Here is a 13,157-nt window from a genome sequence, read left to right as displayed (position 1 = left end):
CAGACCGTGTACTGCTGCTCTGGGTCACCATCCTTCACTCATCTAGACGTTGTGCACAGTATAACTTTTCTGTTCTCCAAAGATCTCTCTCCCCGATCAACCACCCATCATCATCGGTTGTATGTCCCCCTCCCTCATTTTGCAAATTTGACTTGCATGTCCTTGCTTTTGCTCTCGTTGAATACTGTAATGTAAGATGCACACATCTATTTTGTAATTAGTCTCTGCATCAGATTGTGAAAGAAACCTTCTTTTCAGCAAGTTGATATGCAGATCTCCAAAATAAGCAATGAGAGAAAGTGAACCTTGCGTGGCCCTGCGCTGCTGGTAAGGAAAATCAAGGGAACATAATGTTTAAGAAAAAGAAAGGTCTGTGCACAACGTAAAAGTAGAAGAGCGATCATGATATGACCTCCCGTCTAGCGTTCTAGTAACCACCCCTTAAACAGAGAAAAGAATTTGAATCTTTATGTATAAACAGCAATACCTAGTATGCAGTGGTAGAAGTAAATGGGTAAATAAATTACACCGGTCACATAAACAAAAACCACGCGAGTGAATTACAAAGGGGTTCTAGGAGGAGTCGGTATCTTTAACACTACATAAAGATAAATAGAGAGAGAGCAAGAATGCTAAAGAGGGGTTCGTGAAAAAAAAACAAGTTTCGAAAACGTGGTGTAAACCTTAATTATTCTTCTTTTTCGACTACTTATGCTTAAATGTTTTGTTCATAACATATAGAATGTACGTGTGCTAGAGATGATATGTAGTTGAGCTGGCTTGTCCTTGCAAAAGGGCCTCCTAAAAGACGGAACCCTTCTCCCTGTTCCCTTGCTTCTGTTGCTGCTGCTGCTGCAATTGAGAGATTGTATACCGAAACGTGGTGGTTGTTGTATGCTGAAGCTAAGTTGAGGGATTGTACTAATGGAATAGTTGAGTAATAAGTTAGCGGGGGTACGAGAGGACCTCTGGTAATTAGGTAGGAGAAGGGAGAAGAAGAAGGTTTATTGGGGGACCAGGCCAAAGACGAGACAAAAGAGTGAGAGAACGAGAGAGGGGAGGATACACAATAAGGGGGGTGTTATGATGACCCGTTGACAGAACCCATCCATTGGTGTGTGTTTGAGAAAACGTTCGAAGATTTCGATCTTGGTGTGAATTGTGTCACCTAACACGACACCGTTATTACACACATACACACACTAACTCTATCCCTCATAGCACACAAATATTTGATATCTCACATAAATAAAAGGGAATCTGTCCGAACGAGGTGTCGATCACGGAATCAACACCAAATGCGGAGTTTCTCATAATAAATACCTGATGTGTGTGTGTCGATCAACAACTCGGTATCAGGCGTGGACGTCATTTGCTTGAGCTTTTTCTCTTTCTTTGATCGCGGAGTCCATGAGCCGTTCGAAGGGCGCGGAGACAAGGTATCTGGTGTGCCTAAGGGGGAGACCGCGTGTGCTATTATACCAAGGGGTAGAGAGGGCAAAGAGACTTCTCCTACCCCCTTCTTTTTAAATCCCTCCTATTTTCATACGCTCGTCTTCTACACTACTTTATCTCTTGCATTATTGAACACAAAAGTATATCGCTAGTATGTAGTAGGTGGTCCTATGTCTTGATTGTTTCGTTCGCTCGTTCGTGCTGTCATAGGACCAATTGTGTGTAACCTCAGATACTGCCCTGCCTGCTCTATTTCTCCAGAGAAGATATAACAAGGGGAGGGGGGTAAGGATAGCATAGTAAGGTAAAGAGAAAGAAAGAGGGAAACTTAAAGCTTGTTTGTCAATTATCTTCGCCACCCAATTGGTTCTTGATTTGAAGGAAAGGGCCCGTATGCCATATCTGAGAAAAACAGTTTCACCAAAAAACTATATACACGAGAAATACAAAACAAACCCTGGGGCGCCGCCACTCCACAACACAGCACACAAGATCGAAGAGAATAACAGTAATAATAATATTAATCCCATGTCAGCAGTCTATGATTGTTCCGCGGGCTACCTTTCAAAAACGTAACATTCCACCAACCAGCCATTTATAATATCCACTCTGGTGCGAATTTTTTTCTGGGGGAGGTGTTGCTAAGTAACCACTCATAATTGCGGTAACTGTGGAAATTGCCATGGCAGCAAAATGATTGTGGGGGGGACGGTGCGAGCTGTGGTTCTAAGGGGGCAGAGAAAGAAAGAGAGGGAAAAGGTAATGGTAGAGAAATAGCAGCAGTAATGAAGTAAGTATATTACAGGTTAGAACGAAATGCGTTGAGTGTATGAAGTGTGTGGGGGATTTGCCAGGCAGGCTCGCTTTTTTTAGGAACAATCGGAGATTCGGCGTATGGTTAAAAGAAGAACCCAACCCTGGGTTCACAAAGTATTACATGTTAAAAACAAAAGAGTAAGCTAAACGAGTTTAGATGATTCTTATTGTGCGTGCATGTTCTTGCACCTATTATATTATGCTTGTGCCTCTGTGCAAACAGTAAAAATACATAGGACAAAAAACACGTTCTGACTTTCTTTCGACAATATGGCCACGTTTTCCTTCCTTGAGTATGCAGGGCTATGCATGGCATGGCAACCACGTTTTCGTCTTCCACTTTTTTGTCGGCCCGTTCCTGTTTTGCATCAGTGCGCTGTTAAGCTGACGACAGGTCGTAAGGGATTTGCAATAAACCTATTTTGTGCGCTACACCAGATTTCGCAACTTGCCTAATGCGTCGTTAGTTACAAACTCGTTTCCCTTCCCCTCCCTTCCCCCTCCGGTTTATATAAACCCACTGCATCTTTGTGTTTTTTTCATTTCGTTCCCCACGCAGAAAAAAGAGCCTTCTCTCTTTCTCTTCTTCTCTTGCTTGCTTTCCTCCCTGTTTCAATCTTTATATACACATTTATAAATCTTTTTCAAAACAACGATGATGCGATCGCCGACCGAACCAACAACAGCACTGTCCGTCAAGGACGCTTGTGGCAGGCAAATCAGCTTATTAAACGATCAACCGCCTCAAGAACAGCGAGAATCGAAACCAGCCGCCGCCACCAGTTCTACTACCGGACGGCGTCGGTATCATTGTACCGAGCCGGGGTGCAATAAGAGCTTTACTACTAGGTAAAATTTCAGAGAGTAACACATGCAGCAGCACTTGAACTTATTACTTACCTATAATTTGCTGCTGTAGTGGGCATTTAGCGAGACATAATCGCATTCATACCGGTGAGAAGAACTTCCACTGTCTCTATCCTGGTTGTCCCTCTCGCTTCTCCCGACAAGACAACATGATGCAGCATTACCGCACGCACATGTCACCCAAGTCGAGACGCCACCATCAACAATCGAAGCAACAACTCCAACAACAGCAACAGCAACACCATCATCAGCAGATGCAGCCGTCGTATCATTATGGCCCACGGCTCCATTGCCATGCGCATATTTGCTCAGATGCGCAATCGGCTCAGCTGCATCCTTTAATGACACGGCCTCAGCGCAGCATGACTTATCCGCCCCCTGCTGCTGTTGCCGATCCTTATCCTCGACCGTGCTACTACCAACAATATTCTTCACCTCCACCACAGTATCACCATTATCAACATCACTACCAACAGCAGCAGCATCATGTTGTGTTACCAAAGCCTCTGCCAATGGAGCCATCCTCGCAAAGCACGACTGGTACTGGTACTCGTCCTCGCCGGGCTTCATCGACTTCATCTTGCTCGTCATCGAATTCGTCGTTCGCTTCACCACCACCAACAGCCACTTTGCTCCCACCAATTCAGCCCAACACTGGTGATGACAAGTCCAACGGTGGCTTGTTGCAGCTCGCCCACATTGTCAGCACTTTCGGCTAATGAGAAGACACAAGCAAGTGTACTTGTACTTCATTAACACATCAAGATCATCATATACCAACACCAGCAACAACACAACAACACAACAACAATTATAACAACAGCATGCCAATAACAATAACGCCTGGAACTCCAGCAAGCAAAAAGCTCGAAATCACGCAACATGACGACAACAGCAACACATATAGCTTCTCTATCAATTCCACTTCATGCAATGCAAGAAACCTTCCCACCACATGCTTTATGCCCTGGCCGACATCATACCTATTCTTCTTTTTCTTTTTTATTAGTATTTCTTCAATCTTTCGCGAGAGAGATTACCATCACCAGAACGTATCAGTTTTTGTATTTATTTTCTTTTTTCTTCTCTTGTATTCATGTATCATAATATTGCTACTTTGTTGTTCAATTTACTGTTCTCACACACACACACACGCATCATCGTCATCTTCCCACCAAGTGCTCAATATGCCATCCACCTTTTTTCTATTTTCTTTGATTATTATGTTCCATACAATTTTTTTCATAGATATTATTTATATTGTTGTTCTTTTTCTTTTAAATTCATACATTTTTTTACTCATTACTACTATTACAACAACTACATAAACATGAATGCACAGTTTTAATGCTGAGGCGCATCTATACCTTTTTTGTTTTTGTTGCTCCGCTCCATGATCAGCCCCTGTATCTCTCTCACTTTCCTTCTCCTAGGGCTTCATGCATGGATTTTTCCTGCTCTCACGCATACATACATAATATGTGCGCACATAGCATCAGATAGTAATCAAGCAATAATTAAGTAGTAATAGCCACTAAAGTGCAGCGCAGTATTCAATAGAATCGTGATGGCTTCTATACATAAAGTACATCACACAAACAAAAACATCACGAACGCTTGGACTTAGCACTCGCTGCCTTCCTTTAAGAATTACCGCGCACTTTCTTGTTTCGGATACTCCATATACTATCTACTACTACTTGTCCACTCACCCTCTTTTCATCGCACCCCCGAAAAGGCCTGTAAATATCATCCATGTCTCCCTCTGTCCATCTCCCCCGAAAACAGGGAGCACAACTCTGGGAGATGAGGGCCCTTGTTGTGTAGCATCGTACACAGGGGCAAGTTGAAAAAGAGTTTTTTCGGGGGGAGAAGGGGAGCATGTAACGCCATTGTACGACGATAAAATTTAAGTTACACCACACCATGTGCCTGTTCTCCAGTCTGGTCCAGTCCAATAATATTGCACACAGAAAAGAAAAGAGAACCATGTTCCATTCGGGCCAAAGGGGAGGAAGCGGTGTAAGTATACAGTGCCATTTAGGATAGAGAGTCCTGTCCCTTTCCTTTTATTACCATGACGCTGGTTAGTCGGTCTTTTGTTTCTTTCGACGATGGTTGTTATTAAATTTACTTCGGCCGCCTCTACCACCACTTCTTGCTTTAAGTCTCTTGATCAATTGTTGCTTATCATCACGGCATGCATTACGTCCTTCATCTATTATACGTTTTTCAGATACGTTAGTTAATATTTGCCCTTGTACTTGGTGTGCGTATGTGTTATTCGGTTTTTAACCATTATCATCCTACCATCCGCTGCTTCAAATGTCAATTCGCCTAGCTTATTATCGTCCAACTTTGCCAAGAACTCTTCGACCCAGAGGCCTTCCAACTGTACCACGCCTTTGCCATGCCCCTTCTTTTGATACACGTGGACCACCGTGACACCAAGTGGGCTGAGAAGATCTTTAATCGCTTCAACGCGCATATCGCCCGCTCCTTCGTACTCTACAAAGGCTAAACCATTGTGTGCGTTATCATGTTTAAATGACTGATCCGCGTATTTTTCCTTGGACTTCATTTCGACATATTCGCTCCTAAGCAATCGTCCCGTCAAAATATCTTAGCAACATGTTTTTCGTTTATGCAAATAGTAGACTACTTACTTTAACATGACCAGCAACTCCTTTCCTTCATACTCGATACCCTTGGCAACCACCGACTGCGCAATATCGGTGTTTTCAAATTCAACAAAAACACTTCCCTTGAACTTCTTCTCATCGTCGCGGCGATATTTGATATGCATGACGCGCCCAAAAGGTGCAAACAAGGCACCCAAATCTTTTCGGCTCGGCTCACTGTCTTCTGAAAATCCTTTCTGTTTATCGCAAAAACAATTGATCAGGATCCGATAACTCATCCAATCACACGTAGAAGAAATGCATACTTTTTCATGCAATGCTGACACACTGGAAGTGATACACACACACACACACACACGTAAATGAGAAAACAGACTTACTGCGTAAATAGACTTTTTGTTCACCGTCATTAAATGGTCTTCGAACTTTTCAACTTGTTCTTCTGCCGAAGCCTTTTCTTCTTCCTCGGGCATGGTGCTATTACGGAGCTTGGTCTTTTGCTCGTTGATTTCAAATTCGCCGTCAGAGCTTTCGGCAGCACGGATCAACAAGTTAATGTCGCCGTTGACCAGGGGCTTCATTGCCTTGATCACCGAGATTTTTTTCAAGCTAATCCCTAAATGAGAAGAAAACGGTACTCAAACGTCAAAATTCACCGAATCGTTTCCAAAGTAGACTTGGTATTGTGCGTATGTTGGTTAAGTTGGAAGGGGGATCATTACATCTTTCGGGATCTTGTTCCATTAACTCGCGAAAAAACGCATTCTTTTTAAGATTATCCGGGTTATAGATATTCTTCAACTCTGCAAGTACTGCCTCTTCTGACGACATTCCGTGTGTTTTTAAAAGAAGTGTTTTTGACAACTGCGGAATAGGTTCCGACAAAGTTTTTTAAATTTTCGGTGGGGAAATGTAGCGTGTGGAAAATTTTTAATCTCACCGTCATTTGTACTCTTTTATTCGTAACATACAACGCCCTTTCGCTCTTGATCAACAAAAGAAAAACATTCAACTGGTAAAAGGCAAACATAATTTGTCCAGACAAACTTCTCCGGAAGGAAGAGATATGTCAAAGATCATATAAGCTCATGTGATCAACACATAAGTCTCCCTCACTTTTACATTCACGTACAGTACTGCTCTATCAACACTGTCAGCACTAGACTAAAAGCAATCTTCTGTTATTATAGACTGTTTAGGATTACCCAGCAATTTAATCGAGGCAATCACCGATGATACCAGAACATCATATCGACAATATAAGTAATATGAGAATGTATTCTTCTACGGATCGCCACCGTCAAAGTAGTAGAAGCGATGGTTCCATGGGAAAAAAAGCTACCGACTTTGATCCTGTGGTCTAGTCCATGAAGGTACTGCAACACCCTTTCACTTTACTACCAGCGGCATTCTTAGTATGCGTATGAGTAGCAGCTTCCATCGCAACTCGGTGCGACTTCATACCACGACAACGACCTAGTAACAACTACAGATTAGCAAATTCAGTACTGCTACTACTGGTGGAGCTAGAATGTCGGCGATCTATCAAATACCACACCATCATTATCATCAAGCAACAGTATCAACGTCAAAGAAAGCAGTGAAAATTCGGACTCGGTGATGGCATGGATCCGGACTTTTTAGATCCACTACATACCTGAGTGTGCGACTCTTATAGATTGTAATAAACGAATAAGATATATTTTTAACACAGTATAACAACAGTATAAACACTAGTAGACAATTGTAACAAGTGCTCTGGCAAGTCAACCTGAAACAACTAACAAAACGGCAGCAGCTCAAGCAAGAGCGAAGGAGAAACGGTAGCAACAGCAGCAACCAGACGATCCCGATGGCCGTCTGATAGAATTCTCGCAGCACGCGCATTTAATTTGTACCACAGCGAACGACCTAAAACAGCTTTCGAGCTATCAACGCCTCACATACATCGATAGCCATGAGCTCGGTACCTTGTTGGCTTGCGTGCATGAAGATGGTGAACATCCTCGCTGGTTCACTCGCGTAGGCACGGGAGCGGTTTTATCACAAAATGAAGCAAGGACTAGCACAACGCTTGACCAAGCGATTCAACGATATCATACCAACTTGCAAATTTGGTACGACGACAGAAAAACATTACGCTAGATTCTCGTGACAGCCATCCGTATGCTTGTACGCTTGTAGACGTTTAGAATTCCCGTTCTCTGAGCGTCAAAAACATCCATGATGACACCAACACATTCGTTTGGAAGCGTGAATGTGATCTCGTAGGTCTTGAACAGAGCAGCAAAATAGAGCTCAAAATGTTTGGTAGTGTTCCCGTCAAGGACAGCACTAAAAGCCACTACATGTCGTTGCAAATGTGGGCTGAACAACACTGACGTGCACAAACAGTATCCTTTTTCAAACACGGAAAATGTAGTATCAGTTATGAGTGGGTGGGCATAGAACTCGAATTTATGAGATAGTTTTGGCGAATAACAAGCAATGATCATATTTCCCTTCTTCAAAGAACAATCAGTGACAAATCCAGGATATTCTTCTTGAAGTTTGATAAGTTCCTTAAGCAAATCGGATCGGCTCGGGGGGGGGAGAGGATACTTGGGTCTTCATTCCGCATCTTCTTTATCTCGTACGTCAACTTGTCATAGTTCTGCAGATTTGGATGGATATCACGCGCAGGCTTTAGATCGTCCCTTTGGAATAAATTTTGTCAGAGCGTATATAATATCCCGTCTTGTCATATGTTCTTGACCAAAACTTTATAAGTATCTCTACCTTTTTTTACTCATTCCATAATGCAGCTCTTTCGGTGTCACTCGGGTGGTGACAATTTCCTTAAGCCGCGCCTTCTGTTCTGTGTATAATTTGTTGCTTTTGAAGGATCCATGCGTATGAAAATCTTGTCCCGGGCGTGTACCAGGTCTAACGCTGCATTTGATATCCGTGAACTCGAAGTACGCCACATAAGTACAATCCACGTAAATCATAGGATTCTTGCAACTAAGACAGCCTTTCAAACATTTGTTGCGTGAATGTGCTAAGGTACAGCCAGGCTTCAGATCCGTGCCTTCCATGTCACAGTTTTTGTTTACACAGAGGATAGCACCATTGCATCGTTAAGTCACCATTCGAACACTATCGGCAGTTACATATTTATTGTAATACCGTGTGCTCCATCCCTTGCACTCCTCGACCTTAAATTCACTTGGAGGGTAAATTTCGTCTTGCTAATTACCAGGCGGAAACTGGTCAAACTTGGTTTTTCGCGGAGGTGTCTCAAGAAGCGACATGACATAGATTATATGTTTTGCTTGAAGCTGATGTATGTTATGTATAATGTCGCGCACAGTTGGATTCAACTCACGTATTATAAAGCAAGTGTACAATTTAGATATTATTACTTTCAATTGGCAGTATGTGTCAAGTCGAATAACGGAAATGACAGCGGTGTTGTCGAAAAGACCGAGGCTATAGCAAGAGAAAGCAAAGACAAATAAAGTTTGGGCGTGAAGAGTGACGCGGATAGATGCTACTGTTTAACTCAGGGATCATGAAGTATCTACTGCAATACTGCATAAAGTCTGGCAAGTACCGGAAAAAATTACTGCAATTGCAGTATTGCATAATTACTGAGGCCAGCGCAAACACATATATAAATACACTGTGCATCATTACACTGCCTGAAACATCGTCAGCATAAGATTTTCGCTTAAACATCAAACAAAAGCATACACAGTAATTACCACGGCAACCAGCTAAGCACTGTAGCATAGAGACAACCCAACCGAGTTGTGTAAAGCACGTAAACATTATACTCGGATGATCCAGCATATGTAAGGCTATTATAACCCGATATGGACTGACGCAATATGATGCATAGACGTATGTCATTTGTGATCTCTCAAATCTCTTATACTTGTCAAGAAAAGGGCGGCTGATGATGCACTCAGAATGGATGTCTTGTCACCACAAGTTATATTGGCGAATCCAAATCCAAAAAAAAGGAAAAGTATCCGGAAAGAAGGGGATTGGGGTATGATAGCGCATAGTGTTATGCAAGTTGTTCTTATCACCAGGATGACTGAGCGTGTATTGCATTGGGTTGGAGTAAATATCATATGGGCTGAACGCCGTAGCCAGCGTCTTCATGGGATCCAGTGAGACATTGTATTAATTGTAGTGGCGCTCTTTTATACAAGTATATATGAAAGTTTTGCCAACGATGTTTTCGGTTAATCAAGGGATTGAAAGGGGCGTTGCAAGCGAAACATACCATTAAACCGGCGGTTCTCTCAGCTTAGAACAGCTTGCCTTAAGCGCCGTTGTTGCTGGTGTGCATAGCCTCTCAACAAATATTTCCTTTCGATTATTTTCGCGAGCAGAACTACGCGACCACAGAAATGAAAAAAAAGTAAGGTGAAAAGCGCGTACCAAAGTGTGATAAAGCACGTTGTGATCGTGCTACTATCGGCTACGATACAGAAGATCTGTCATGGTTTCCCGCATTGTTAGCCTGGACTTGTGGATGCGGGGTGGAGGTATTTTTACCTATTTAGCTGAGAAAAAAGGAAAGCAGATTGCAGCCATTCCGCAGCGTGTTGCTTCCTCGCTTTTTCTCTTCTCTTTTCACTTTTTCACGATCACGTACGGTGAGTTCCTTTCTTCTTTTTGTGGATGTGTAGGGGACCTAACGCGGATTCCTGTAGGTGGGTGGGTGGGTGGGTGATGATGCTTGTTCTGTAGGCACAGGTCGACTAAGGTAGGTGGTCGCAGGTAAGTGGTCGCGATTGGTGAGACGGGACTGGGCATCTCAATACCAATCGACCTTCGATAATCCACAAAGCGACCAAGACAAGACCCTAGCTTTGTGGTAGAGGGTTACGGGAGCAGATGTCGATCTTCCCGTGATTGCTCCTGTCAGTACCTGCCTAAGAGCAGGGAAACTAAGACATCGACACCCTATTATTGATTAGTATCATAGTATAATGTATCAAGTAAAGAATGTTTTGTTCTCTCTTCCCGTTCGTTGAACTTGTTTGTGCGTGTTTTATATTGTTATTGTACCTCTTCATATGCGAGCGAGAGTCGTCATTCTCGCTCCTGATTGGACAGTGGAGACTTTTGCAACGAGCAATATAGTTGCCACGAGATCGTCGACAAAGTGATATTGATTTTGTCTTGAACAGTGTTGAGATTCGGGAACGGTGGAGTCGACATTCAGAACGGTCTATGGGAGCGATGGCAAACGCTCAATGGAGAGATGGCAAACACTCTATGGGAGAGATGGCAAACGCTCTATGGCCAGAGATGGCAAACGCTCTATGGGAGAGATGGCAAACGCTCTATGGGAGAGATGGCAAACACTTTATGGCCAGAGATGGCAAACACTTTATGGCCAGAGATGGCAAACACTCTATGGCCAGAGATGGCAAACACTCTATGGGAGAAATGGCAAACGCTCTATGGGAGAATTGGCAAACACTCTGTGCGAGCAATGGCAAACACTCTATGGGAGAGATGTCTGGCAGAGATGGCGAACGCTCTATGCGAGACAGCCAGCACTAACCCAGCTTTAATTGTAAAAGGCTATTAACAAATAGAAGGGCTTCAAAGACACTCTCATTCTACCGTTACCGAGCTTCACCACTTGTCCTTGGTATACACTTTGCTTTGCATCACGCGTACTTCACGGTCGTCAACTTCTGCGCCATTATTTCTAGGTGTATATGGCTTCTATTTACGTGAGCTTCTTGTTACAATATCAGTAATTTTTATTTTCTGTAATGTCAACCATTCCCGGCACCTGCCATTTACTTTTTCTCTGGGATCTTGTTGCTGAAACACTGTAAACCGTGTCTGTGCGCCTTGTGGCCCGACAGGCGGCGACACTGTCGGGGCACGCCCTGCATGATACCGGTGAAACATATTTCGTAGGACTATCAAAACACGCAGACCACATACGCCTTCTTCTTGACAGCTTGACCGTGTCTCTTCAACACCTCTACTTCACATGGTATCTTCCCTGCCATTTTACTTTCCCACCTGCTGATTGAATGACGAATTACAAGTCACGTGACGTGTTTTTGAATAACGAATCACAAGTCACGTGACGTGTTTTTTCTAAGCGGCGGGTCAATCCAAAAAGCATAAATACGCCCATATTTTTCAGGCCATTTCGTTTTTTCTCTTCACTCTTTCTTTCCTTCATTTTTCTATTTCCTTCACTCCCTTGGATCCTCCTGGTCTTCCTCTTGGCTCTTCCTTGGTCCTGGTCTTTCTCTTGGCTCTTCCCTTGGTCCTGGTCCTGCCTCTGTCGGTCCTGGTCTTTGCCTCTGTCGGTCCTGGTCTCAGCCTTTTTCCCGTGGTCCCTGGTACCAGGTGCCTCTGTGAATCGCGTTCGACTCCTAGGACTCGACTCTCGGCAATCGACTGTCTGGCGATCGTCTCTCTGGCATTCGACTCTCTGGCCTTCGACTCTCTGGTATTCGACTCTCGGCATTCGACTCTCGACAATCGACGCTCGGCAATCGACTCTCTGGCATTCGACTCTCGGCATTCGACTCGCGACAATCGACGCTCGGCATTCGACTCTCGGCGATCAGCTCTCTGGCATTCGACTCTCGGCATTCGACTCTCGGCAATCGACTCTCGGCAATCGACTCTCGGCAATCAGCTCCCAGCTTCAGTGTTCGGCTCCCAGCATCTGAGTATCCAGTAAGCAGCTCCTCCAGCATTCGACAACAGCAGCAAATGGCTGTTTTTTTGGGTGTTTCGAGAGTCAATTCTTTCCCCTACCCCCACCCCTTCCCTTTCCTCTTCCCTTCCGTCTACTCTTCCATCTTCCTTCCATCCTTCCCTCCCTTCCTTCCCTTCCGTCTACCCTTCCATCTTCCTTCCGTCCTTCCCTTCCCCCTTCCCCACTCACAGGCAATCCACAACCGATTGCTTGCACTTGACTCTCGAAACGTAGCGTACGTCATGGTTCCCACTCGTTTGTACCATGATGGCTGGGTTTGTGGTTGATTGACCCAGCCAAATGATTGGGAGACTGGGACTCCCAGGCCGAGGCATTGGTGGCTTTCTTTTCCTCCCCCTTTTACATACTTCTTCTGTTTCTTCTTGCTTTCTTCATGCTTTTTGTATAGCCTGCAGGTTGTGCGAACTGCTTGTTGAGGTCACTTTGTAAAATCGCGTTCTTATTATTTGTCTTTATTGTCCACTGATTGTGTTCATTTAATAAATTTGTACTCTTCGACAATTGATATTCATAAAGATAACTTCCGTCTTTAATAAAATGTTCCTTTACTCTAATATTACAATGAATAAAAACCTGCTCTTTTACTTTATGTCCTGCTCAAACTCATTTACAATTTC

At 43.7% G+C, this 13,157-nt stretch overlaps 3 protein-coding genes across 3 annotated transcripts; 2 read left to right on the top strand and 1 right to left on the bottom strand.

The window, feature by feature from the left end:
* Positions 1-2,926: 2,926 nt before the first annotated feature.
* BDB00DRAFT_783362 (uncharacterized protein) lies at positions 2,927-3,857 on the top strand (the record flags this gene model as incomplete). The annotated part of the gene is made up of 2 exons (XM_053120372.1): positions 2,927-3,120; positions 3,191-3,857. The coding sequence occupies 2 exons, from the start codon at positions 2,927-2,929 to the stop codon at positions 3,855-3,857; spliced, it is 861 nt and encodes a 286-aa protein (XP_052985549.1).
* A 1,368-nt stretch (positions 3,858-5,225) lies between these two features.
* BDB00DRAFT_866768 (uncharacterized protein) lies at positions 5,226-6,611 on the bottom strand (the record flags this gene model as incomplete). The annotated part of the gene is made up of 5 exons (XM_053126259.1): positions 5,226-5,356; positions 5,449-5,735; positions 5,838-6,016; positions 6,161-6,396; positions 6,503-6,611. The coding sequence occupies 5 exons, from the start codon at positions 6,609-6,611 to the stop codon at positions 5,226-5,228; spliced, it is 942 nt and encodes a 313-aa protein (XP_052985548.1).
* A 4,157-nt stretch (positions 6,612-10,768) lies between these two features.
* Positions 10,769-12,806, top strand: BDB00DRAFT_935028 (uncharacterized protein; the record flags this gene model as incomplete). Its single annotated transcript, XM_053129176.1, has 2 exons — positions 10,769-10,777; positions 12,192-12,806. The coding sequence occupies 2 exons, from the start codon at positions 10,769-10,771 to the stop codon at positions 12,804-12,806; spliced, it is 624 nt and encodes a 207-aa protein (XP_052985547.1).
* Positions 12,807-13,157: the final 351 nt, after the last annotated feature.

The sequence above is a fragment of the Zychaea mexicana genome, assembly GCF_025766255.1.
Source record: "Zychaea mexicana strain RSA 1403 chromosome Unknown BDB00scaffold_2, whole genome shotgun sequence".
NCBI classification, from domain to species: Eukaryota; Fungi; Mucoromycota; class Mucoromycetes; order Mucorales; family Lichtheimiaceae; genus Zychaea; species Zychaea mexicana.
Note: the sequence above shows the minus strand (reverse complement) of the source record. Positions and strands in the feature narration are given on the sequence as shown.